The sequence below is a fragment of the Lynx canadensis genome, chromosome C1 (genome assembly GCF_007474595.2).
Source record: "Lynx canadensis isolate LIC74 chromosome C1, mLynCan4.pri.v2, whole genome shotgun sequence".
Taxonomy (NCBI): domain Eukaryota; kingdom Metazoa; phylum Chordata; class Mammalia; order Carnivora; family Felidae; genus Lynx; species Lynx canadensis.
The window spans coordinates 28763447-28790666 of record NC_044310.1 but is presented as its reverse complement, the minus strand read 5'-3'; the positions used below and the strand labels follow the sequence as shown (position 1 = coordinate 28790666).

At 48.6% G+C, this 27220-nt stretch overlaps 2 protein-coding genes across 3 annotated transcripts; one reads left to right on the top strand and one right to left on the bottom strand.

Annotated features, from left to right (window-relative positions):
* Positions 1-19: 19 nt before the first annotated feature.
* CDCA8 (cell division cycle associated 8) lies at positions 20-15480 on the bottom strand. The gene is made up of 11 exons (XM_030326229.1): positions 15311-15480; positions 15029-15151; positions 14768-14896; positions 11998-12038; positions 8993-9065; positions 6690-6772; positions 5271-5335; positions 4612-4707; positions 3363-3489; positions 2507-2593; positions 20-1374 (listed from the first exon to the last, which is right to left on the bottom strand). The coding sequence occupies exons 1-11, from the start codon at positions 15465-15467 to the stop codon at positions 1330-1332; spliced, it is 1026 nt and encodes a 341-aa protein (XP_030182089.1). The 5' UTR covers positions 15468-15480; the 3' UTR covers positions 20-1329.
* A 91-nt stretch (positions 15481-15571) lies between these two features.
* Positions 15572-22030, top strand: CC1H1orf109 (chromosome C1 C1orf109 homolog). 2 transcript variants are annotated; one of them, XM_030326231.1, is made up of 5 exons: positions 15573-15868; positions 16063-16337; positions 18188-18367; positions 20369-20487; positions 20620-22030. In XM_030326231.1, exons 2-5 carry the CDS (start codon positions 16063-16065, stop codon positions 20655-20657), a joined length of 612 nt encoding a protein of 203 aa, XP_030182091.1. In that variant the 5' UTR covers positions 15573-15868; the 3' UTR covers positions 20658-22030. The 2 variants fall into 2 exon arrangements, with proteins under 2 accessions (XP_030182090.1, XP_030182091.1); XM_030326230.1 differs by having other exon boundaries at positions 15572-15868; positions 20369-22030.
* The last annotated feature ends 5190 nt before the right edge of the window (positions 22031-27220 follow it).

The window sequence follows — 27220 nt, the reverse complement described above, 5'->3', positions numbered from 1 at the left end:
CAGGCAGGCTGAATACTGATTAAAAACAAACCCACAATTTATTGAAAACAGGTAACTTTCAGTAGCTCGAATTAGAACAGCTTAGGGATGCCATTGCTCAGGAACACAATATGCACAGTCTCGGGAAAGGGAGAATAAAACAGCTTAAAAGGAATACAGCTGCAACAGGACTGGATCGCTAGGAGGGCCACGCAGCAAAGTAACACCAGGTAGAACACAGAGCCACCCTAGATCCCAGTGCCCTCGAGCCCGGGGAGGGAACTCTTGGCTCCCCTAGTTTTGGACCACATCTCATGATTCTTTGGGGCGGAGGTGCTGGCTGGAGCACAGGGATCTTGGTGCTGACTCTGATTAACTAGTCAATGCCCGGAGGACAGGCTAAACATGGGGAGTGAGGCCACCAGGCAAGTTACACCTGCCCCCCAATGAACCCCGTAAGAGGAAGCAGTCCCTGCAAAGTCTGTGAACCTGGCAGGGACAACTGGACTAGAGAGAGCTTGGAGACGGTTCCTCTGCAGCCGGTCCCATAAAAACCCTAGACTAAGCTAAGCCCTAGAATTGTCTTAGCCAAATTCCTACCAACTAGGGAGGTAGAGAAGCCAGACATGGAAGCTGCCTCCAAACCAATTTTTGGTCTTCGGTAAAGGGATAAATACAAAACACTGTTCCACAAGTCGGCTTGGAAAAGCCTACTGGGCACAGCGGGTAGAAGATCCTGAAGGCCCATTTAGTATCCACCACAGGAGAAAGCAGGGATGGGGGCCGGGGTGAGATGTGCTCTGCTGTGGTTACTGCCAGGATACATCCCATCCTGCTGTCCTGTTCCCATCTGTACAGTTCCTCCCAGCTTTCCGGATCTGTCCTCCAATGGCCCAGAGCTCACGCTTCCCTGAGCTTAAAATTCCCAGCCTCGAGCAGAGGGTTCTCCAACGAGGGGGAGCAGGCGGTCTTCCTGGGAACATGAGCTGCTCTCACGCCACCTCCACTGGGATAGGGGCGGGGCAGAGAGGATGCTGGGTTACAGGAGGCAGAAGGTGGCAGCTCAGAGCAGGAAGGAGAATTCTGCCAGGAGAATGACAGGAAGTTTCGACTGCACGGATGCGGGAGGCAGTTGGGTTGGGAGGTGTGAAGAGCAAAGCTTTATCTAACCGATGGGGGGAGCAGCGCGTCTCCCCCGCTTCCCAAATTCTCCCAGAGGAACACCACTCCCTGCTCTGGAACTTCACGCTCCAACAAACAATAAGCCTGAAGGGAAGAAGTCTCTTCAGGGTCCCAGAAGTGCCCGTTGAAGGTCCATCCTGTCAAGTTTGGCTTCTTGAGACAGCAGCCTCATTTGTGAGTCCGTATGCTGTTGCAGATCTGGGCAAGGCGGCTCTACAAAGGAAAGGAAGCGGGTCGTTGAGTGAACACGGCACCGGCCACGCTTGCCTGTTGGCCACTTCAGAGTCTCCTCGGGTGGCACTGGACTTGGGGTCAGCAGGTCTGAGTGAATCTCAGCCCTCCGTTCTCTACTCATATCACGAACTAATGAATTACCTGTCCTGGACCTCCATTCCTCATCTGAACGAAGCAGTAAAACAAGACCTCAGATGAGACAGTAGTGCTGCAGGCACAGCTAGGGGACGGCTGTCACTAGGTTCGGGTAGCTGGGTACATGTGGGATCCCAGCCCGGGGCCCTCGTTCCACAGGACCGGGCTGGGAAAGCAGCTCCGCCCTTGCCCCCCTCCCTGGAGGTACCCTTCACAGACCCCCCCCAGTAGGGGGGCGCCTAGGCAGCCATGTTCGCACCAAGTGCTCCCATCCACCACCGGTGACCATGCTGACTGGACCACGGAGGCCCATCTGACCAAGGCTGAGCCAATTCAATGCCCTTCCGAGAACGTAAGCGGAGGCCAGAAGCCGGACAGTCAGTGCCGGGCATTAGTGAAGTCAGAGTTGCGGCTGCCTGAAGCCACACGCAAGCCAGTACTGAAGGAGGACACAGCCCGGAACCGAGAGCCCTGTGGAGAAGATGATCTGCCAAGGGAGGAATGAGGAAATGTCAGAGAAATGGGTGCGTGGGCCTCAAAGACAGAGACGCTCCAGGAACAGGTGCACCTCCATAAACTCCTGTCAAGGAGGGTCCCACTGCTCCGGAGGCCTGGCTGTTCGGCGTTTTCTTGGACTCCGTGGGACCCCTTGGAACAAGCCCCTCCCTCCCTCTAGGAGGTTTCTGTTCCGGCAGTCAATCTGCCCTCACACACTGACACCAACTGCCTGAATGACGTAGAATTTTGATTCTGTTGTAGAACTTTTGTGGCAGGCACTCTGGGGTGGACTGAGGTCAACCTCAATTTAGGGACAGAATTGCAGCTAGGGAAGTAGGATTACGGTAAAAATCCCCTGGGGGAAAGAGGACAACACGGTGCTAAAGATGAAGCCCAGCCCCCAAAAGACAGTCCCAAGTACGGCTAAACTAAGAACGCCGTTGGCGGCATCTTGTGTGCGGAGGGTTACGAGACTCACGGAGAGTTTCTTAATGTTTCCCAAGGCCTCTGGGTCCAGCTGTGCGATGTCCATCCTCTGCAAGTCACTGGCCAATAATCGCATGCTCTGTGTGGAGGGCAAAATGGGTTCAACCTCCATGTCCCCTAGGGCAGGGCCCTCCACCCAGTGCCTTAGTGTGCCCCAGGGGTGCCCGTGATACTCCACACTTGGTGGGGGGTGGGGGGAGTGGCAAGGAGTGCCTTGAGGCGTCAGTGACATCAGTGCTTATCACTGGACCTTGGCTGGACCACCCGGGGAATAAAGGGCATGTACTTTAGCTTAGAAATGCCCTGCAGACACATCTGAGATACACCTTCCTTCCCTCCGAGGAGCCGAGGTCAGCAACTTCCTCTATTCAACCCAGAGAAACGGGTATCACCCTGCTTCAGAACCCCTCAGAGTTATACAGAGTGGAAGACACAGCTCCTGGTCCCCTTTCTAGACTAAGCACATACCCCAACGGTGCCTTCCTCTGCGTTCCCTTTAATAACCTCCCGTGTTGCACACATCACATAATCCTGTTCTTGACGGTGAACCTATCTTGACTACTGAACAGCTTCTCGAGAGCGGGGATCGTGTCTTCTACACCTTGGGCCTGCCACAAGGCAGCTGGGCAAATGTTAGCTGAGGAACAAATAGGAACATGGAGCCGGGCAAGGATCCCAGCCTGGGCCTCTAACCTGGGCGAGAAAACTGGGTTCTGAGTCCTGCAGAGATGTGGAGATCGGGATCCATGCCACCCCACGGACTGTGGGGGTGAGAAGTGGGTGATGGGCCCAGGACAGAAGGGCTGAGCGAGCAGCGTGGTGGCCCGGCATCCCTCGGAGACACTCACCTCTCCACCGCCCACCGGCACCGTGAGGAAAATCTCTTTGCTGTCGGCAAGAGGGCTGCCATTCATGGAGATATTGTAGATCCGCTCTCTGGCTGCTGGAGTGCGCAGGCCCGGGGTCTTGAAGACCCTACAAAGTGGGAAGATCCCCGTCAAGATGGCTTGGCAGATTGAATGACATGAGGCGCTGTGAACCCTTGCAGCCCCCATCTGGCCTCAAGCTGTAGTTTTCAAATCCCACATTTCTAAGAAGGCGAGTTCTAAATTTAGGGGAAAAAATGTCTTTTTAAACAGTAATGACTAAACACAGCTGGAGAAGGGAGGCTGTAATTATCAAACATACATCTAGCCAAAGTCAGTTCTTACCCACGGAAATCTCAGGTCCAAAGCTCTGTATGGATGCCAGTCATCCATCCAGCCACAAAGCCAGAAATAAACTATGGTTAATGCATTTCCAAGAGTGGCTAAGTGCTTACATCAAGAAGAGTTTTCCGGGGTCAAAAAAGGAGGATCCAGAGACTACATCATATTAATTCCCAACCTAACCTTCTCGAGACAGTTAGAATTCTGCTACCTGTTTTTCTCTACATGTCCTCTGCTATACGCTCATGTGAAAACCAGTTCAAGAATGGGAATTAAAAGTAGAAGGCTTCCTCCCTCTCCTCACCCCAGAGATCCCTACTCTCAATTCCTTATGTCTTCTAGAAACGTTCTATGTATATAAAAACAAATGGGATCGTCTAGGACACGCTGTTCTGCAACGTGCTTGGAGACGCCCGTGATCACGAAGCTGTCACATCGGCACACGCACATCCACTTTAATGGTGAGACGGCACTTCCTGTCCAGTTGACCGGCCCGCTGGAAGACACTGGCTTAGAGCCTGGGTTACGTTGGTCTCCCGATGTGACGTGGTGTCCACTGTCACTCTTACCAAGGGTATAGGAGAGTACCTACCCAGTTTTAAAAACTACGTTTCCTGGTCAGAATCAGAAAAGACCAAGAATCACCAGAGGCTTCCTAGTCATCAGAGGCAGAATGTCCTCCTCCCTCTTGTCAGAGTCATTCTGTCGCTGAAATCAGCTAACCTGCACCCAGGGGAGGGGCAAACACTTGGAAGCCGAGACGGCTGCCCTCCTCCAAGAGCGCTTTGCCAGGCCGAGGAGTCGAGTGTTTTCTCGCACACCCTTCTTTGCTGGCTGATGTTAACTGGTGGGCTCCCACCCAGACACAGGCACCGCTCCCATCACTCACCTTGAGTCAAACTTGGGTGTCAAGCCTGGAGTTGGTTTCACCATAGACAACTCCAACCGGCCCCCAGCTGGGGTGACAGTGTTACAGTGGCTGGACCTGCAGGTAAGAAGTGGCCATGAGGTGCGCAGTGACAGCAGCAGCGTGGCAGGTCACACGCAGAAGTCCCCGATCATGTCGGGTACTGTCCCGAGCACCTCACACATGCTCATTCGTGAAGCTCCCCAACAACCCGGGAAACACAGCTGTTATCCTTGCGTACGGATGCAGACTCCAGCACACTGAGTCGCACAACCTGGCCGAGATCACACAGCCAACTAGGGCGGAGCCAGCGCTCTGAAGCCGAGCGGCCAGCCTCCAGAATCCGACTTCTCAGGCTAACGGGACAAGAGGAAGGAGGCACCCTCTCAGCCCCCGGTAGGCCTCTTGGCTGGAGCTCGGCGGCTGGAGGCATGAAAACAAACGAACCAAAAAAGTGGGGGAGGACAGAGAACATGGGCGGAACTGGAGAAATGTTCATTTCTAGAAGCCCCTCCAGCTTGGAGACTCAAGTTCCACTGGAGCACAGGCCACGAGAGCCCTTTCACCCCCGATTTCTGCCACGCTGAGTGGGTCTCCCCAGTAAAACCAAAACACACAATGAAGTTTGGAAAACCCATTACCTTTTGCTTTTGCCTTTTCCTTGTACGGACTGGGTTCTCTTCTTGGACGGAGGACACCTTTTGACCTGGATTCACAATCAAATGAAACTGTGATTATAAAAAGCCCCCAAAGGGGCAAAGGTAAGGGAGGGGTAAGAAAAGTAGGGGAGGGGGAACCAGCTCTGGAAAAGGAAACTAACACCGAATATGAGGTCTGCTCCCAGAATCAAGTTGCCTTAGGTAATACAGAACAAAACTGACCAACTAAGGCCTGGGTCTTCAAAGCAGAGGGTTTTGACCAAGATTAAAGGGAAATCTCTTTTGAACTGACTTGGCCTGGCTTGCCCCCTCTCCATCCCCTCACCTCCCTGTCACTCTGCCATTAAGTGCTGCTGTGAAGGTCACTCAGGCGGTCCCAGGTGCCCAATCTAAGGAACTCGGCAGTCCTCACCCCTCCCAAGTCCTCAGGGGCACCTGACAAGGATCACTCCTTACCTTCTGACAATTCTGTCCATCCCTGTCCTCCACCCCACCTTCCCCATTTCTCTGGCTGTCCCTGTGCAGGCTACCTCATGAGGTCCTCTTTCTAGCATCCCTCCAAGTGCCCATCCTCAGCCCCCTCTCCACGCCTTCCCTGCACAACCTCACTAACAGCCACAATGGGAGACAGTGGGTCTCACAACCTCCTACTGCTCCCTGAGCGCCAGGCTGAAAACTCGGAGAAGTGTGGAACAAAAACTGGGACAGTGGCTGCTCCCCTTCACCGCTCTTCCTCCCATGTCCCACCTTCCACCTATGATGGCTGCCTGAGCTAGAAACCATTTGATCATCCCTGCTTCCTCCCTTCCTCCACCAAGCTCATTCTCCCTTTTAAAACATTATGTCAAAACCGTCCTTCTCTTTTTATAGGCTCGGTGTCTCCATTTAAGAATTACAATGGCCTCCCAACTGGGTTCCTTGTCTCCAGTTTTTCCCCTCTCCCATTTACCCTGCATATTGTTCTGAAATACCAATCTGAAATGACCAACCTGGTGGGATGGAAACTTCCAAGCCTGGTACACAAGGCCATTCGTTGTCTGGCCCTACTCTATGCAGATCACCCTCACAGCTTACATCCTTGCCATCCCAAACTGCTTCTTGTTCCTTAAATGGAACTTTCCTATCTCCTTGTGGATTTCCCTTCCCTTTCTTTTCCAGCTGGTGAAATCTCCCTCACCTTTAAAGGCCTGGTGTATCCTAACCAGCGAGGTAATAGCTTTGATAGCTTCCTCTTCTATGTTCTATGTACCTTATACACACATCTATGATTGCTTTTGTTTTTAGCCATTTAAGTGGGATCTTCTCTACTAAACTGAACTCTGGCAGGTGGGGGTTGGGCAATAGGATATTATGTATTTGTCTCCTGTCCTCTCCCAGCCTCAAACCTGAGTGCCTACTTACTCTTGCAGTTTGAAGATTCTTATTTTTATTTTCTTCTTCTTCCTCTTCTACTATCATTTCATCCACTTTTATTATCTTTCGTGCTATAAGAAACAGTTTTAACAAAGTGATATTTCTCATAGGAATAAACTTTAATGTTTTCATGTTTTGTTTTTTTTTAATGTTTATTTTTTTTTTTTAATTTTTTTTTTCAATGTTTTTTTATTTATTTATTTTTGGGACAGAGAGAGACAGAGCATGAACGGGGGAGGGGCAGAGAGAGAGGGAGACACAGAATCGGAAACAGGCTCCAGGCTCTGAGCCATCAGCCCAGAGCCCGACGCGGGGCTCGAACCCACGGACCGCGAGATCGTGACCTGGCTGAAGTCGGACGCTTAACCGACTGCGCCACCCAGGCGCCCCTTTAATGTTTATTTTTGAGAAAGAGAGGCAGAGAGAGGGAGACACAGAGTCCGAGAAAGGCTGCAGGCTCTGAGCTGTCAGCACAGAGCCCAGTGCAGAACTCGAACTCACCAACCGTGAGATCATGACCTGAGCTCAAGTCAGACACTTAACCGACTGAGCCACCCAAGCATCCTATCATGTATTCATGTTTCTTATAGGAAATGAAACTTACGCAATCTGAGGTTGTAATTAAGAAAAAGACTTTGAATATACAAGATGACTTTTTTTTAAAAAGAAGGTTTAGACAGAGGAAACTCACCAGGCTGGTTAAAAAAGCCCACATGATGCCCAGCATTCTGGTAAGAGCACAGATGCTGGGGTCAGCCAGACTTGAGCTTGAGGCCTGGTCTTAGCACTAACCAAGTCATGGGGCTTTTAGTGTGGAGCCTCAGTTTCCTCATCTACAAAAGGGAATAGCCACTTCCTAGGGGTATTATGAGACCTGGAATGTGCTCCACAAGAGGAGGGTCTTTGTTACTCCCTGTACCCCCAAACTCTAGAATTGTGCCTGTGTTTACTAAGTGTCTGTGGAATGAATCAATGTAAAAGCCTTTTGGACAGTACCGGACCCATGTCAGAAGTATTGTTTATTACAATCAAATATTATTTACATAGATTAGAAAAAACTTTCTAAGCATTGCAGCTGCTTAGTGATAGTAGTGTCACTGCTAAATATGTACAACCACGAGCCAGACAATCTTGAGCAGGGATTCCACAGAGAAAATTCACACATCTAATCATGAGGGGCAGGGGATGAGACTAGACAGCTTTTTATTTTCTGACACATTAAACAATATATTTATCTTTTTTTTTTTTTTTTTTTTTTTTTTTTTTTTGGAAGCAGCACAATGTAGTCAAAGTCCAATGGTCAAGGGAGCACACAAAAAAAATCTTTACTGTTGGATGACATTGGTCCTGATGTGTTTGGCTCCCAGGGGTGAAATCAAAAGACCCCCTCCCCTCCCCAACCACATAAGCAAAACTGGTGGAACTCAGAAGAGAAACTAGTATTACCTAAGTGTAGAGATAACCCAGAGTGACCTAACAGATTGTAAATGTGCAGGTGAGGAACTCTAGGAATACCCCAGTCCAATTATGTCATAATCTCACCAAGGCAGCACGGGAATGTGACAACGGTGAAGTGAAAATCTCCTGCCCCCCACACCCTACAAGGCCAAGATGGAAAGCAAGATGGACTAAGAACCGGACGGTGTTTCTGACCCTACCCAGCAGGGAAAGTGCGCTGGTGGGCAGCCCCAAATCCAGGCCATGGGTCAGGCCTATCCTCACAAGATTTGGATGCACTGAGCTATGAAAGCTTAATGACAGTGACTTAAAATCCATGACAGAGCCCAATGTGTCCTGAGTCCATGTTCACTAACCACAACCTGCTGTCCCTCCAGGACAGCCTCTCTCCAGGTGTGTGTGAGATGATTTCATGAAGCAGGTCCCTGAATCCAGGAATGTGGGATGATGCAATGGGACACCGGTCCTTCTGCAATTCTCTTAACCTTTCTGGTCACACGGGAGCTCCTTGGCTGGCCTTACCTTGTCCCGTAAGGCCTCTCAGTCCCGCCAACCTGTTTAACTGGGGGAGCCAGCAGGCGGCCAAGGTCCCCACGCAGCTTTCCCGCTCCTTCCACTCTCACTGTCACTCCCACATCACTGGGAGTCTGCTCCTATCAGTCCTGCATACAATCAACTCAATGCGGCAGCCAAAATCATGTTATCGGATTTATAAGACGGAAGACTGGGCATTAGAGGGAAGAGGCTTTACCCCCGAGGCCTCTCTGAGCAACCAGCCAACCACCCGAGCCTCCACTCTCTCAGTTCAACAAAGGGTTTTGAAAAGTACTCACTTTTGGCAGATTTCAAGGGTGTCTGAATAGCTTCTGCTGTTAATTTGTTTATTTCTGTGATATCCAGGTCAGCCTGTGACAAACACAGCCAGAAAACACCAGGCATATTCCATCAACTACGAGGAGCATTTTAAGACTCGAAACAATTAAAAAAACATATTATTTGATACATACAAAGATTGTTACATACTAGTTATAACAGATATGGTGAATTCCCATAAATTCACTGTACCACCTAAGACCTAACACATTGCTGGTACCTTGCTTCCAGCTCTGTATTCTGCCCTGCTCTACATCCTTGTCTCCCCTCAGAGGTGACCAGTTTCCTGTCATTCCCCAGAGGTAACCACTATCCTTTCATTTACTTAAAAGAAAGCGCGTGTAAGTTTTTACAAATGTACATGTGCTGAAATAATATTTTACTTGGTCTCATTTTTGACCACTGTTTGTAGTTGTAGTTAGTTTTCACGGCCATGTAATAGCCCACTGTGTGACTCTACCAGAATGAATTTGTCCAATCTCTTGTCAACAGTCTTTTGCTATTACCAGCACTGCTACTCTGAACTATATTCTACGTGTGTCTGATGCACATGTTCAATTTTCTCTTGGCTGTACCCTCAGGGATAGGGCACTGGAGGGTTGTGGGTACACAAATGTTCAGCCTTGATATTATGCCAAACCATGTTTCAAAGACGTCGCACTTGATTACGTCCCACTGGCAAACAATACAAGATCCTGATGATTCACGTTCTCTAACTCGGTGCTGTATTAGACTTCTCTCTCTCTTGATTTTTTAAAATCTAGAGGGTTGATAAGGTTTTCTGTTGTACTCCTGAGCCCTTCAAAAAGTCACCGTCATTCTAATTAAGCGTTCCCAGTGGTAACTACCTATAAGGCTGAAAACAGCCACGAGCAGGCATGATCCTATACCTTTCCTTATAGGGCACGTGTAAATATCAGAAGAGTTGTTACAGACTAGGAATGACGCTGGCTTCATCTCCAGATGGGTGGCAAATCTGTGGAGTGCTGAAAGAAGGATTCTGAGACTGTCCAATCTTAGTAAGAAACAGCACTGTAGGAGATTAGTGATGTCTGAAATGGCTAATGGAATAGAAAGTAGTGGCCAACTATCTGCCATCCCTAGAAACAACTCGCATGTTATGAAGGTATCGGTGGTGGCAGGCCACTGATCACTACCACGCAGAAGAGGTTAACAGGCCCAAGACTGATACCCATAGGAAGGCCTGTTGCGTGGCTGGCTGGTGGCTTGCATGAGAACTTGGATTTCAGGGTTCCCACCATCCCTGGTAAGAATGGCTCCTCTGAGCCTAAGCTTTGTACAAACACCATGACTTACGTTGCATAGCTGCTTTCCTTCTGGAAGTCTGGAATTTTGGTACGTGCTAGGCAGAAGATGGCTATGTGACCAGCCCCCAATAAAAACTCTGCGCATGGAGTCTCTAATATGCTTTTCTGGTAGATATTTGACATGTGGTTAAATTAAGGTGTCCATGTGACTCCACTGGAGAGGACTCTTGAGGGCTTGCGCCTGGTTTCTTCCGGACTTTGGCCCATGTACCTTTTCCCTTTGTTGATTTCCCTTTGTATCTTCGCACTATAATAAATCATGGCCATGAGAATGACTATATGCCGAGCCCTGTGGGTCTTCCTGGAAATAGTCTCAGGAGACCCCCCCACATACCTAATAATTATGAGCTTTTGTACCAAAGTATCATTTCTTCCCTGAGTTTCAAATCATATTAGCTGAGGCTACAATTGCTTTTGACTTGGTATGATGACACTGGCTATTTCATGTAACATTACAAGCTCTCTGATTTGTAGTTCTGTATGTCTGATTAATTAAAAAGAGGGTGATGCATTAGCTAATGAGTATAATTCATCTCAGAGGTTAAGTCTTTTGATACATTAGATCTGGGTGTGCAGATGGGGGGAACATAGCACAAAGAAAAAACAGGACTGAGAACGTTTTACTAGCTCTTGATTTTTTCAGTTATCTCCACTCCTCTCCTATAATATTCACCCCCGAACTCTCTAGCTTTTTCCTGACTGGATAACCGGCTCTGAAATACCTTCAACTTCTGAGGCCAGTGGAGATCTGCTATTCAATGCTACTATATACCCTTTATAGTCAGGTCCTTTCTAATCCAAGGGATTCTGATCAGTGCACAGAAGGATGTAGATTTTTGGGTTCACTTTGTAAATCTGATAAAGGTTGTAATACATATTCTCCCCAGATATACTACCGACGCATGTATATACACACATTGTTTATGTATGATTTTAGAGTGCTCAGGGTCTCTGTGAAGCCCATTATGGACTAGTTCCCAAACACTGTACAACAGAACTTTCTGCAAGGATAGAAATGCTCTATTTCTGAGCTACCAATACGGAGCCACTAGTCATGTGTGGCTACTGAACATCTGAAATGTGACTAATGTGTCTGAGGGACTGAAGTCTTAATTTTATTAATTTTAATTGATTAAAATAGCTACCTGTGGCTGGTGGCTATTGTACTAAACAGTGCAGATTAAGATCTAAATTATTTTGCTTCCCATCTTACTGTCTCAGTCCTGATAGTGATGCGGGATGAAGGAGGCGAGAGGGAGTGAGGAAACCTGAAAGTCCCAAATAAGAGCATAGCTTCTACAGTATGACACGAGTCCTACTGAGCAGGAGTCTCCTTGACACCTAGCAAGCCAGGTCATTAGGTAATGGCCCAGGGGCTTAAAGAAACTTGGAGTTGAGGCTTCTACTTTGCCTGCAGAGGTCAGGGCAGGGCCGCCAAAAATAGAACTGCCTCCTTTTGTAGCACTTGAAACTATTTGGGCCTTATGGACTCAACATTGGATAACCATAATTTTTCAGTTGGCCTAAACAAAACAGATCCCCTATGAAACCTCTTCCACAGTAAGCACTCACTGGTTGGATGTTGTGACTGGATAAACTAAAAACGAACCACAGTTCCAAAATAGGACAACACTTACTGTTGCTGCCTCTTCCAGGGCCTGTTTGTTTCCTCCAAGGGCTTTAAAAAGAACATTTTATTTAGTTACTATCGGATTTTAATGATAAACCATCTTCCCTGATATAACCAGTTATCTGTCTAAAACTGGACCAGATTAAAAGCCCTTGGTTCAACATCAAGGACAGTCACAAACCAGTTTTAATTTTTTCTCCACGTTAGACTGGCCCCCTCGTAACATATTCCACGTTCCACCACCCCAAAGTTCTTATTTTCCAAATGTGCCTCTGCCTCTTATGACTCACTGCCTTGGTACTATTTCTTCTACCAGAAATACTCCGCTGTGCCTGACACATTTCTAATTCATCTTTCAAAACTCAGTTCAAATCCAAACTCTGTTTATTTTTCTGTCACAACAGATTGCCTGCAAAGTGCTGAGCTCGTGCTCATTCTCATCATACCCAACAACTACTCAGAGCTGTTTAAGGGTCCACCCTGCTTGAACTGAATTCCTTGAGGACAGTTTCTGGCAAAAAATATGGCATAGAGTAAGTACGTAGCCAATGTATGTTGAAGGAAGAGGTCTGTGCAAGATTTAGATGTAGAATAAAGTAGAGGTAATCCTCCTTCTAGAAACTTTCATAGTGTCCTATAGAACCGTTAAGAATTCAAGCTTTGGAGGTGCCTGGGGCCCCTGGGTGGCTCAGTCGGTTAAGCGTCTGGACTTCGGCTCAGGTCATGATCTCGCGGTTCGTGAGTTTTTAACCCTGCATTCATGCGCTGTGCTGACAGCTCAGAGCCTGGAGCCTGCTTCAGATTCTGTATTTCTCTCTCTCTCTGTCCCTCCCCTGCTCATGCTCGCTCTCTCCCTCTCAAAAACTGAAATAACATTAAAAAAAATTAAAAAAAAAAATTTTTTTTTTTTTTACATTATTTCTGAGAGACAGAGCGTGAGCAGGGGAGGGGCAGAGAGAGAGGGAGACACAGAATCTGAAGAAGGCTCCAGGCTCTCAGCTGTCAGCACAGAGCCCGACGCAGGGCTCGAACTCACAACCGCGAGATCATGACCTGAGCCGAAGTCGGACGCTTAACTGACTGAGCCACCCAGGTGCCCCCCCACCCCAATTTTTTTTAACAGAAAAAAAAGAAAAGGATTCAGGCTTTGAACCAGAATGCCTGGGTTTAACTACCCTCTGCTACTAACTAGTTTATGAGCCCTTGAGCAAAGTAACGAACATCTCTGCACTTTATTTTGTCACCTATAAAACAGAGGCAATATTAACAAGTAACACATTTGTTATGAAGATAAAATTAGTTAACATACATAATACACTCAGTACAATGCCTGTCTGGCACAGGAAGCCCTCTCTAAATGTGCCTACTGACCACTACTCTTTTGTAATTTTAATTATACAATCACATGTGCATTTTATTTTTTTTTTTAATTTTTTTTTTTCAACGTTTATTTATTTTGGGACAGAGAGAGACAGAGCATGAACGGGGGAGGGGCAGAGAGAGAGGGAGACACAGAATCGGAAACAGGCTCCAGGCTCTGAGCCATCAGCCCAGAGCCTGACGCGGGGCTCGAACTCCCGGACCGCGAGATCGTGACCTGGCTGAAGTCGGACGCTTAACCGACTGCGCCACCCAGGCGCCCCCACATGTGCATTTTAAAAAATGATCCTCCTCTGCTAACTTGTAAGCTCCTGAGGGTAGGGACAAAGTCTGTTTTATTTCCCAAAGCATTCTCAGCACCTAGCATCGTGACAGAGACATGCTCCGTGAATATTTGTAGACATGTGCAAACAAAGGGCAAGCCAAAGGATCATTAAATATCTACTATTTGAACAGAACATGCATTTCTAGTCAGGAAGGAGGCTACACAATGGGTGATAATAAGGATAATAGGAAAAGTAAGGGTGTCCCAGCAGAAAGGACAACCTCTTGCATTTCCTTGGACATTTAACAAGGGAGTGAACAGGCTGCGATTTTTCTCTGGGCAGAAAAACTCTAGTGCGTGCACTTCCCAATTTGATTTGCTCAGTTTTTTTTATTTTTTATTTATTTATTTTTTAACGTTTACTTATTTTTGGGACAGAGAGAGACAGAGCATGAACGGGGGGAGGGTCAGAGAGAGAGGGAGACACAGAATCTGAAGCAGGCTCCAGGCTCTGAGCTGTCAGCACAGAGCCCGACGCGGGGCTCGAACTCACGGACCGTGAGATCATGACCTGAGCCGAAGTCGGACGCTCAACTGACTGAGCCACCCAGGCGCCCCGATTTGCTCAGTTTTTAAACTGACAGTTTCCACAAGATACGGAACGCACTGCTTGGGGTTATCCTCCCCTCGGAGCTCTGGTAACAAACGAGTTACTCATTCATTCATTTTTAGATGACGGGATAATTTTAGGAAAGAGAGTGCTCTGTGACACGTGAAATTCATGCAAAATTCACATTTTGGTGTGTCCATAAGTACATTTTACTGGAACACATACATGCCCATTCATTACAGCTGTTTCGTAACTGTTAACAGCTTGCGTTGAGTAGCTGCCATAGAGAACCCTCTGGCCCAGAAAGCCTAAAATATTTACTATCCGGTCTCCTAGAAAGGACGTCCGCCTACCTGCGGGGTTGAGTGTTTAATTAAGTACTACGCAGGAATAAAGCAGGGAAGGGAGATAAGAGGGCGGGGGGAGCGGTAGGACTGCAATTTCGAAAGCGATCGGGGAAGACCTCAGGTGTGACCACAGAGGCGCCCCGGGCCGAGGCCGGGGGAAACCAGCAGCTCTTACCAAAGTAGTCGAGCCAGTTCATCTCGCGCAGCACCTTGGGGAGCCTCAGGATCTCGATGTTGTACAGGTTATCCATCTCCTTGAGGAGGTTCTGCCTGTCTGATTGAATTTGCTTGGATCGGATTTGCACTGCGAGAGGGCAGAGGCGACAGAACACGGGTCACGAACGCGGCCCGGAACCCGTGCTGCCCGCACCCCAAGCCCGCCGGGCCCCCGCGATCGCCCCGGGGTAGCGGCAACGACCCGGGCGCCGCCCCTTACCTTCACGGTCGAAGTCCCTAAGAAAGGAGGCGAGCTTCCGGCTCCGTAACGAGTTGGTCTTGGCGACCCGACTGCCGCCCTTCCTAGCCGGAGCCATGGCGCTCGGGTGGAGGCTGCGGGGAGCTGGGGACGCAGCCACAGGGGGTCAGCGGCCGAGATCAGGGAGGGAAAGTACGGGGGCCGCGGAGGAGCGGGAGAAGGCGGGAGGGCGCCCTACAGGTAGGGCTGGTAGGAGGCCCTGTCCTTGGAGGCCCGAGCATAAAGGAGTCGCGAGGCACGTACCTGCGGGTCGCGATATGGGCTGAGAAAAACCTCGCCGCTGCAGCTGAGAGGAGGGAGCGGCTCCGTGGCTATCCGGACGTGAGACCGCCGCCACCAAATTCAAACTGCCACAGACTGACGAATGAGAAGCCGCCGTCTTAGGTGGGTCCCACAACATCCAATCACAAGGAAGCTCCGCGACCAGGCCGCCCGTCCACATGTAGGACTACAACACCCAGAAGGCATTGCGGTGACGACATAGGTTCGCGACTAAGCAGCCTCGCAGGGGCATGCGCAGCGAGACTGCGGGCGCTTGGGGGCAGCCCTGGCGGGTCCTCAAAGTTTGACGGTGTTAGCTTTCAGTTTTCTCGCTGGTTTACGGAAAGGCAGCTTCAAGGAAAGGAGACAAGATTCTGGCTCGGGAAGCACGCGTTTGGAGAGAGCCCTCCGGCCTGCGGAACCCGCGGTCTGAAACCGCGGAGACTGCCTTAGCCGCGGACTCACCTCCTCCGACGGGTAGAGCGGACACCCTTCCGGAGGTGGGAGACGAGGGCCCGGCCTCCGAGAGCCCCTCTGAAGGTAAGACAGCGCCGCGCGCCAGGACTTCATGTCGGAAGGGATGGACAGCCCCCCGCGAGGAGACCCTGGCTTAGCTGAACCTCACTTGAACACGAGAATCACTCCTGGACCCGGTACTTCTCCCGCCCACTTGCGGCCCTAATGCTGTTGTTGGTTTTTTTCTTTTCTTTTCTTTCTGCTTTTGTTCCCGGCAGATGACCCAAGACCAACCTCTGCTTGCGGTGCAGGAGGCCCTGAAGCAGTGCTTCCCGGTGGTGGAGGAGCAGCAGGGCCTGTGGCAGAGTGCGCTAAGCGACTGCCAGCCCCTCCTGCTGTCCCTCAGCAACCTGGCAGAGCAGCTGCAGGCGGCCCAGAATCTGCGGTTTGAGGACGTGCCACCACTTCGGGCCTTCCCAGACTTAAAGGAGCGGCTGAGGCGCAAGCAGCTGTGGGCTGGCGACACTGTCTTGGACAAGTTAGAGGAGAGGCTGTAAGAGTTCAGTGCCGCTCCTTCTTGGCGGAAAAATGGGAAAACTTGGTCTTTAATAAGTAGCCAGTATCAGTCAGAAGAGAGTTTTCTCCCTTACTTGAGAGCATATTTGGAGGTGTCCCAACCTTCCCTCCTCTGTTCAACCTTTCCCTCCTTCCAACCCTCCCCCCCATTTGTTGCACAATGGGACCTCTTGTCAGAAAGTCATTTTATGGCATTTCCATTGCCCCGTAAGGCATGGCAGTGGTGGCCTTGGGAGAAGTTACAAAAGGAGAAGAGAAAAGCCATGGAGAAAGCTTATTAGCCCCCCTCTACAGTTCTTTTGTAAAAAGCAGTGAGGAATTGTACTTTAAACTTCAGAGGTGCTAAGAGGCAAGGGTTTTACCCTGGTATTATCTCATAAAATCTTTTCAGCATCTCTAACTTAACCTCACTTCATCCCATTTTGCTGGTGAGGAAACCGAGGCTCCATCAGATTGCCTGTGGTCACACAACTCGTAAATGGTAAAGCTGGGATCTAACTCAAGTTTACCTGACGTCAAGGCCAGAGTGGTCCGCTGCCACTCTGTTCTGCTATACGTTGATGTCTCTGTCCCAAGCATAGCACATCTCTAAACTCTTAGTATGCCGAACGGGAGACCCTCTAAGAGTTCTAAGTATTGAGGATAGACAAGAGGCAGGGCATGTAGGCCATTCCTTGACTAGAGCAAGAGAAGGTTCTAGTGTATACAGTCTGTGCCATAGACTACTTGGAAAATGGTCAAAGATGGGGCCCTTCTTTGTATTCATTTGTACAGAATACATTCATGAAGCCTTTACGGGATGCCGAGTGCAAGGTGCTCGGAATACAGCAACGAACCAGACCTAGTTTCTTAGTTGATTAGAAGAGATAGACCATCAGTCAATTAAATTATGTTGTGGTATTCTAAGGTACTTTTATTTCAGTTGTTACCATATTTGTGAGGATTGGGCTGTTACTTTAAGTCTATTTTTTTTTTGGCATTTTTTTTTTAATTTTTAAATGTTTTATTTGTTTTTGAGAGAGAGACAGAGCGAGTGAGCAAGCAGGTGAGGGGCAGAGGGAGAGGGAGGCACAGAATCTGAAGCAGGCTCCAGGCTCTGAGGTGTGAGCACAGAGCCTGACGCAGGGCTCGAACCCATGGTTCATGACCTGAGCTGAAGTCGGACACTTAACCGACTAAGCCACCCAAGCGCCCCTGAGTCTGTTTTTTAATTGTGAGTCAAGGCCACACGTTTTGAAAGCCCCACTTCTAGGTTAGGGAATTCTTTGTCCTTTTGGAAGTTGTAGCCTTCTTCTTGGTGGCTGGTCCCTTGGAGTCACCAGTGGAATGATAAAAATATTTACCATAAGGTGGGCACTTTCCTACTGGGCATTTTATATGTGTTATTGCACTTAGTCCTCATAAGAACCCGTTCTGCTCATTCATCCATTGAACAAGTATTTGTCATTGTGTGTACCAGTGTCCGTGTTCTAGGTACTTAGGGTGTGCAGTGAGCAAGACAGACCATTTTTATACGTGATTGAGAATAAGTAACTTTCCGAGGATCCACAGTAGTCTGTGCCTCCGGAGCAATTTTTCCCATTGGGACATTTGGCAATACCTGGAGACATTACTGATCGTCATAGCTCGGGGAGGGTGGGGGCATGGTTTGCTCCTGTCATCTAGTGGGTGCAGGCCAAAGATGCTGCCCGACGTCCTAAAATACACAGGGCAACCTCCCCACCACAAAGAACCATCCAGGCCAAAATGTGAGTGTGCTGAGGTTGAGGAACCCTGCCTTAGGCCTTTCTCATGATATTGCCTAATACGAGACTTCTTTTCCCCCAGAACCGCCCTCCTCAAGGTGCGTGACACCGTCAGCAGCCACGTGGAGCGAGTGCTTCAGACCTATGAGCAGCATGCAGACACGATTGGCATGGATGGTGTCCTCCAGGCTTCGGTTGTGAGCCCTTCGGTGGCTGACATGTTGGAATGGTTGCAAGATATTGAGAGACATTATCGAAATTCGTATCCTTTGCACATGTTTCAGGCAGCGTCCAGAGCTGCTTCAGGAAGTCTTTGAGTTTTCGTGAGATTATACCACTACATAGTATGGGTCAGTCAGTTCTCTTTGATCTCTGAACTTAGAGAAGAATAAAGCAGGGCAAGTGAGGGATGAGCATTGAGTCCTGACTTGAAATAGGGTGGGCAGGAGAGGGCTCACTGGGTTAGTGGCATTTGAGAAAAGACCTAACGAGAGCGAAGGAGAGAGCCATGTGATATTTGGGGAAAGCGTGTCCCAGGTAGAGGAAACCGCAAGTGCAAAGGCCCTGTGGGGGAGAGCATGCCTGACACGTTCATGAAATAGTGCGGAAGCCAGCAAGGCTAGAGCGGATGAGGACGGGGAGCCTAACAGGAGACACGGTCAGAGAGATGGGGCTGGACCTCATAGGGCCCTGGAGGTCTTTGAAAGGATTTTGGCTTTTGCTCAGAGTGAGGTGGAAAGCTGTTAGAAGGTTTTGAGAAGAAGGATAACATAATCAGCCTGTGTTTTCTCACAGTATCACCTGGCTGAGTTCGGAGGAAAGACTTGGGGTGGTGTGGAGCCAGGGGAGCTGCAGGAATACCACCAGTTCATTGGAGTTCTGGCCCTTTTCTCTCAATTCTTTTTTTTTTTTTTTTCCTAGTGTTTATTTATTTTTGAGAGACGGAGTGTGAGCAGGGGAGGGGCAGAGAGAGAGGGAGACACAGAACCCAAAAGGAGGCCCCAGGCTCCTTGCTGTCAGCACAGAGCCCAATGCAGGGCTCGAACTCCTGAACCATGAGTTCACAACCTGAGCCGAAGTCGGCCGCTTCACTGACTGAGCCGCTCAGGCGCCCCTCTCATAAGTCTTGCCTGAATCACGCATCTCCGCTCTAGCTTCAGTTTCTGCCTTCATTTGAGTAACTCCCCAATCCGCCCTTCATTCTCATTTCTAGCCTTGATGTTCAGCTTCCGGCAGCTGCCTCCAGCCGGGTCGCTCCTGGGAGCACAAGCTCCTCGGTCCCGCCGCCACACTCAGTCCCCTTTCCCTCCAGGTGTAGGATCAACCCTGTGTGATCATTGTGTGGGAACTCCAGCAGCCCCTTCCCCCTCTCCCTCTCTCTTTCCTTTTTCACTGCATTGGTGGCAGCTGTGGCGGTGGCAGCTGTGGAGGCAGTGGGACAGCCTAGGCGGGGGAGCAGTAGCCGCAGCCAGTGTTACTGAGCGCTATGTGCCAGGTACTCTTCTCCCAACGTCCACACGGCCGCCTGTCAGGTGTTTTGAATCCGTTTCCTTGGCGCTTCTTGTATTTTTCTTCTCTATCTGCACTGCCTCTTCCATAGTCTCTTGCCTCTCGTGAGGCCCCTTGATCTGTGCAGCCTCTTGACAGGTTTCTCTGTCTCTGCCTTCTTTCCCTCTAAGCCGGCTCCGGCTAGGGACCTCAACGGTAGCCTGAAGACATCTTTGTTCTGCCTGTTGCTTATAGAGGAGTTTTCGACAGCTTCCAGAATCCCCATGTGGGTCTTCGGTGCTCTTTGTGTTCTGGCTCAGCCTGCCTTCTCGGCCACCTTTCTGACTGCTGTGCGTGTTCCAGCCGGCCAGATTGGAGGATTTACTCGGCCCTGAAACCATTCCATGCTTCCTCACTTCTGCACCTTATGCTTTTCTTGCCAGATGGAATCTTCCTGAGGCCCTCCAAATGGGAGGGACTCGTCACTCAACTTCTGAACCGCCACAGAGTTTCCTTTTTTGTGTCCCTGAGATTCTCCCTTTCTACTTTCTGGTTTTTCTGCTCAGCGTGGTGAGATCCTAGATTGTTGGGGTGATGTTTCATCCCTCTGGCCCTGTAGCACTGTGAGTGAAGAGGTGCTCAGCAAAGATGTGTGACATAGGTGAGTGCGAGAGAGCTACCCCTTACCCTTCTAGCTTCTCGTAGCTCTCCCCAGGGTATTTTTCCCTTCAGCATATTTCGTTGTCTTTTTGAGCAGTCCTTAACTTCCCGGAAGTTACCTGAAGAGAAAGTGCCTCCTGTCCTCCATCCAGTGGGGAGACTTGGCCAACATCCAAGCTTTGCCCAAGGCCTGGGACCGGATTTCAGAAGATGAACACCAAACCCTTGTACAAGGTACTGGTTTTCATTTATGCCTTCATGTCTGCTTTCTTTCTCTGTGTCTCTCTGTCTTACAGAGATGCCCTTGCAGTGCCTCCATATTTTTTATAAATCTGATGCCACAGTTTTTCTCTCTTCCTATTCCAGATACCCTACTGAATGTTTCCTTCTTCTTGGAAGAGTAAGGAAGTGGTGTGTTTATCAGCATACTAGTGAGACACGGTTGAAGGCTGATACTGGTGCATTCTGGTATTTCTAAAGAAATGTCAATATTGTAACCTAACATACTTGAAAGATTAGTGCCTGGGGCCGGAGGAGTAGCCCTTGGGAGGGTTGTGTTAGATGTTTCTAATGTTGCGGCCTCCCTCTGCTCTGTCATGGTTGAAAGTACGTGGACACCCCTTGCCCTTTTCTAGGCTCGGGAATGGATGATGGAGGCAGAGAGAATGCAGGAAAGGCAGTGCAAGAGAACACTGGGGGCAGGAGCCACAGCCACAGATGTGGTAGGGAAGGAAAGGACGGGGGAGAGGGTGGCATCCCTCTGAGCATCATCCAAAGCTCTGAGCTTGGTTGACACCCGGCCCTGTTATGTGTATTTGTATCAGTGCCTGATTCCCTGACGCAAGATGATTCTTCTTGATGATTTAAAGAAATAAGGGTGATATTGATGGAAGACAGTACAGATCTTCCTCGACCTATAATGGTGTTACATCTTGATAATGTCATCATGTAAGTTGAAAATATCGTGAGTCAAAAATGCATTTAATACACCTACCCTACCAAATGTCATAGCTCAGCCTAGCCTGCCTTAAATGTGCCCTGAACACTCACATTAGCCTACAGTTGGGTAAAATCATTGAATACCAAGCCTGTTGTACCATAAAGTGTTGAATATCTCGTGTAATTGATTGCAAAACAGAAGGGTGGTATGGGCACGGAGTGGCTGTATAAGTTGTGTACCCTTGTGAACTTGGGGCTGACCGTAAGCTGGGGCTTGCTGCTGTCACCCGGTGTCACAAGAGAGGATCGGACCGCGTATTGCCAGTCCGAGAAAAGATCCAAATTCAAAATCTGAAGTACGGTTTCCAGTGGACACGTATTGCTTTTGCACCATCGTAAAGTTTGAAAACTCGTAAGTCAGAGTCGTCTATCATTGTCCAGCTGCTTTAGCTCCTCGTCGTCATTCAGTTTCCGGAGTCCGCCACCAGGGGGAGGTGGCGCAGCGTGAATCATTCTCAGTGCTTTGTCTTCGATGGTGTTCCTCTGTTCCCTGTCTGAGAGTTAAGTAACTGGGCATAGTAAGACTGCTAAAATGATGGGGGTTTTTTTCTGACCAAAGCTGGCACCTGATTTTCCACATCCCTCTGATCTTGGAGTAGCTGCACGGTGGGAGAAGAGCGCCCAGAATCAGGCCATCAGCGTTATTTCTGAAGCCCAGTGCCTTCATCTGTGAAATGGTTGGGTACTTCCAGACCTGTCAGCTTCCTAGGCTGTGGGAAAATCTGGGTCACTGGATGTAGAGAGGCTTAATAAAGAGTGTAGATATTTTTAAAATGAAGATGACTTTTTTTTTTTTTTTACTACAAAAGTGATCTATATGCTTTTTAAAAAATCAGAGGAAAATTGTAGGAAAAATTTTAAAGGTAGAAAAGTATGAAACACAAACTCCATCAGAGATATTTTGATATATGGCTCTTTCTGTGTCCATATCCACAAATTAAAAAAAAACCCCACAAATGTGGCATCATTGGTATATACTGTTAAATAAACTTTTTATTTTTTTGATTATTATTTTTTTAGATAAACTTTTTTATTATTTTTAAAATTTTTAAATTTTTATTTATTTTTGAGAGAAAGAGCATGAGCTGGGGAGAGGCACAGAGAGAGGGAGACACAGAATCTGAAGCAGGCTCCAGGCTCTGAGCTTTCAGCACAGAGCCCGATGTAGGGCTCGAACTCACAGACTACGAGATCATGACCTGAGCTGAAGTCAGATGCTTAACTGACTGAGCCACCCAGGTGTCCCTAGATAAACTCAAAAAAACTTTTTTAGCCATCTTTTCACTTTCGTATCTCTAAAAATAGCTCAACACAATATACACCAGTGTACATCTCATATACAATTTTAGGAATGTATTATATCTTTTGTTTTTCAAAATCTTCATGTATTTCTACTTATAAAGATTGTACATTCTCATTGTAGAAGATTGAAGTATTAAAGAAAGTGAAAATGCACACTGTCTACTGTTTTTAACAATATGGTAGACGTTCTCCCAGGAATTTAAAAAATCTATCACATACGTTAATAATCATAAATAAAACTTAAAGACATTGGGTGTCAGCCTTATGATGTGCTCTGGAGGACAGATGAAAGAGATCCCTAGAAAGGTTTAATCGTTCAACCAGGGAGAGATTTAAACCAGTGTTTCTCAAAGCTTTAACGTGTATAGAATCACTGGGCTCTTGTTAAATTTAGACCCTAATTTTGTAGGTCTGGGAGGGGGGCAGCGCCCTAGATTCTATAGGAGTGGTGGGGTGTTCGTTCTGAAACTAGCTGTTAAGACTGCAGGCCTCCATCCTGGTCCATCCCTCCTCTTGGCTCCCTCACGCTGGGAGAAGTCAGCTGCAGTGTTCCAAGTCGGCCCTGTGGAGAGCTTGTGTGAGAGGACCGATGCCTGCCCAGCAATCGCGTGACTGAGCTTGGAAGCAGAACCCCTGCACCCCTGTGACTTAAGCCTTCTGGTGAGACACAGCCCCAGCTAACAGCTCGACTACAACTTCATGAGGACCTAAGACAAAGGCAACCAGCTGAGCTGTGGCCGGATTCCTGACCCATGGAAACATAATAAACGTTCGTTTTAAACCATTAAGTTTTGGGGTAATTTGTCGCATAGCAATAGATAACTAATATAACGAGCAAATGGGTTTTTTTGTTTTCTCCCAAATTTTGTACAAACTGTAGCATACTGTGTACTCAGCTTTGCACCTCTCCCCCCTCCCCCAATTACTGTATCTCGAAGATCATTCTATGTGAATACATAAAGAGCTTCCTTAATTTTTTCTAGAATAGTTGCATATTTTTCTGTTGTTTGGGTATACCATAGTTTATTTAAGTAGCCCCTTACCGACGGACATTTAGGTTGTTTTCAAAGTCTTAGTGTCTTATGGGTTTCCACCACCTTCCTGTACTCCCACCCCCGTTCGTTATGTCTGTTTTCCCTGGAATTTTTCAACTAGCTAATCCCACTGCACCGGCTCACCCCCAATAAAGAAAGAAGTCTGTTGGTATTTTTACTGGACTCCTATTTAACTTCTAAACTAAGCAGACTCATAGCAGGAATGCTTCCAGTGATCCCTCCTTAAGCATGCCATAGCATAGGGGTTGAGATATTAGATGGGAGCTCTTTTCTGTTTCCTTTAGTTGGGGAAATAGACTCTTGGGGGTCAGAACCCCTTCCCTGTCAATGAGACAATCTGTTGGGATGAAATGAAGAATTTAGGATTCTTTCTTTCCTGTCTCTACCGCATCCACGTTTAGAATTTGACCTCAAAATTCTCATGGTGGAGAAGGGGTTTTTCAAAGCCGGTGGGATCATCCTAGGCTCTGAAGAGGACTTCTGCCCTGCCCAAAGAGTGTCCAGATTGCATGGTGACTTCATTGTCTGACTTTAATGTGGATGATAGGAGCCAGGTACCATCCCCAGCTGTCCGAGTGCTGAGTTGTCGGTCCCTTCTCTCTGTGCACATTCGCCTGGGAGGGCGTGCATCTAGAGGAACAAGCTCAGGGAGGAGAGGAAGATAATACACTTGGGAAAGTGTGCTGAATCGTGAGTGACCCAGACCTGGGTTCAAGTCTCAGCTCAGCCTCTCACCAGCTAGTCTTGGGGACATCCTCTCTCCTCTACAGTTTGTTCGTGTGTATAATGGAGATGACGGTATAGGTCCTTACAGGACCTAAGTGATGAGGAGACATGTAAGGGGTTTGGGCAAATTTGTAAACATGTAAGGGGGTGGAAATTTACTACAGACTCTGAGTCACCTAAACGGGTAGCTCTGTGATCCTCTTTAACAACAAGCCGTGAAACAAGTAGGCTCTGAGACCTGGTGCGTTTTCCTAAGCGCCATGGCTTATCAGTGACATCGCCACATTTGAATCAGGGTTTTCTGGGCTCTGATGAGAGGAGTCTTTTCCCTTCACCACCATTTCCCCTCTGCTGCAGAGGGCAAAATGCCCCCAGCCACCCCACTCAGCTGTGACAAGGAGTGGGGGTCCTGCATGGGACAGGATTCCACGCAGAGGTGAGTGCAGTGCTGACCCCATCAGGTGCGGCAGTGGCACATGAAAGCAGGCAGGGTTCTCTCTGGGTGGCCGTGACCTTGCCAGTTAGCCCCCCTTCTGGACCCATAGCCAGGAGGGCAGGAGTGAGTTCCTAGACCGTCTGCCAGAGTCCTGCACCTTTGCCCTTAATGCCAGGGCTGGGAGGAGATAGCCAGTCCTTAAGGAATGATGGGTTTTATCTTCCAGGCACTCTCTCTCCCCATCATTCCTGAACGCCGCTTGGTTTTCTATAGAGTGCAAAAGAAAGCCTTTTTTTTTTTTTTTTTTTTTTTTTTTTCTGAGACTGGTACCTGGTACAGCATATTAGGGCCCCAGCCCCAGAGATTCTGATCTGGCCTGTGTGAGGAGGGGCTAAATGCCTGCATTCTTATCAAGCACCTTTATTCTGTTGCAGGGTCATTCTTTAAGAAAGAGCCTTGGGGGGCACCTGGGTGGCTCAGTCAGTCAAGCAGCTGACTTTGGCTCAGGTCATGATCTCGCAGTTCGTGAGTTTGAGTCCCACGTCGGGCGCTGTGCTGACAGCTCAGAGTGTGGAGCCTGCTTTGGACTCTGTCTCCCTCTGCTCCTCCCCTGCTCGCTCCCTGTCTCTCTCTCTCTCAAAAATAGACATTAAAAGAATTTTTTTCTTTTTTTTTTTTTTAAAGAAAGAGCCTTAATCCAGGGCCGCCTGGGTGGCTCAGTTGGTTAAGCGTCCAACTCATGTTTTCAGCTCAGGTCATGATCCGGTAGTTTGTGAGCCGGAGCCTCGGGGTGGGCTCTGTGCTGACAACAGAGCCTGCTTGGGATTCTCTCTCTCCCTCTCAAAATAAGTAAATAAACATTTAAAAATAAAGAGAGAGAGGGAGAGAGAAAGAAAGAAGGGAGAGAGAAAGAAAAGGAAGGAAGGAAAGGAAGGAAAGAGAAAGAAGAAAGAAGGAAGGAAAGAAAGAAAAGAAAAAAAAGAGAAAGAAAGATGGCTTTAATCCTAAGAAAAAGCAGCAGAGAGAGAGGGCTGGGAGTAACTTCTGCATATGGCACCTTATAGTCTGCCAGATCTGTATTCATTCCTTCAGAGGCCTCCCTGCGTGCCCAGCACAGAACCGATTGCTGGGGATACAAAGAGACAGAAGTACATGGTCCAGCGGGCCAGGCAGATAGGTAAGCCCATGTTAGAATTGCTGTCATAAAGGACGTGTGGAGTGCAGATGGAGAGTGACTTGATTCTTTTAGTAGGTTTTTGTGGGAGGGAAGAAAGGGGAGTGTAAGAGTAGATCCCAAGCAACCTAATCTCAGCGAGAATCTTCCCTCCGGTCTCTAATGGAGAAAGTAACCGGGGAGGGGTGAGCATGGCCCGCTTGTCGTCATGTGAGCAGAGAGCAACCCTTCCCGATTCTGCCGTGGGCAGTAGTTCTTAACTTGCACAAAGAGCCCAGACTAATAAATCCACCACTCAATTGCAATCCCCACAGCGCGTTTATAGGCAGCAGCTGACTTTTATCAGCTAGTTTGTTCTTTCATATAAGCAGGGTTTTATGAGGGTCTCCTGAGCTGGCTCGTAACGTGGTGAAAGTCTGCAAAACTCAGCCATAAATTCCCAGCACCTGCCAAGCAGAGGATGCTATTTTCCAGGCACATTTTGTCCAGCTGGTGGCTCTGTCCCCTTGCCCGGTTTGCATTTTTGCACTTGTCTCTTTAAACTTGGATTTGTTTTTCAGCTCTCTGCGGCCTCTTTAAAGGCAACTGAAAAATGAGGGGTAGGGAAAAAGAACTAGAAAGTTACGTCTGTGCTAAAAATTACCCCTGGCTTATGTTGCTCTGAAAGCTGGTTCTGATCCCACTGCTGAAACAGAGACATCAGGCTTCCCGGCCACACGAACCCCAGGGCAGGGGACTGGAGGACAGTGCCAACCAAGCCCGTTATTAATATTTTGACTCTTTCCTGGGCCATCACCCTTTGTACTCACCATCCTTGGTTGTCAGTTCCGTAAACTAAAGGAATAGCTCCAGACGCCTTTTTCCCAAATGGGGGAAGAAAAAAAAAAGGCATGACATCTTTTCCCAGCACTTCGAACTCCCCCAAGACAGAGATACAAGTTGAATGCCCTCCCTCCTCCAAATAAGGCAAGACCTGGACGCTCTGAGGACGCTGGTTGGCCGAGGTGGACCGGGTTACTCGGGAGAGCTACAAATGCCCCAGTGGAGCGTGCTGTCGGTCTAGGAAACATTGAGTGTGGCTCCAGACCTGTTCGTCTTTATGTTTGCAGCTTCTCTTTGTTTTGGTCAGGAGGTCATCAGGGCCGAAAGAAGACCCCTGTGGCTGCCCTTCGTGCGACTTCCTCCTTGGCTCACTTTTCCCTCGATCCCACTTCAGGGTGGCTTCATGGACATGTGACCTGTGCATCTAAGGGTCACCCGCCTTGGCTAAATGCT

Coding starts and splice junctions, on each gene's coding strand:
- CDCA8 (XM_030326229.1), bottom strand. CDS start 15,467: ATGTTGTGGGACCCACCTAAGACGGCGGCTTCTCATTCGTCAGTCTGT. Junction 6,773..8,992: donor ACCCTTGAAATCTGCCAAAA/GTGAGTACTTTT, acceptor TGTTTCTTATAG/CACGAAAGATAATAAAAGTG. Junction 4,708..5,270: donor GGAAAAGGCAAAAGCAAAAG/GTAATGGGTTTT, acceptor TCTTACCTGCAG/GTCCAGCCACTGTAACACTG.
- CC1H1orf109 (XM_030326230.1), top strand. CDS start 16,063: ATGACCCAAGACCAACCTCTGCTTGCGGTGCAGGAGGCCCTGAAGCAG. Junction 16,338..18,187: donor GACAAGTTAGAGGAGAGGCT/GTAAGAGTTCAG, acceptor CTTTTCCCCCAG/AACCGCCCTCCTCAAGGTGC. Junction 18,368..20,368: donor GAGAGACATTATCGAAATTC/GTATCCTTTGCA, acceptor ACTTCCCGGAAG/TTACCTGAAGAGAAAGTGCC.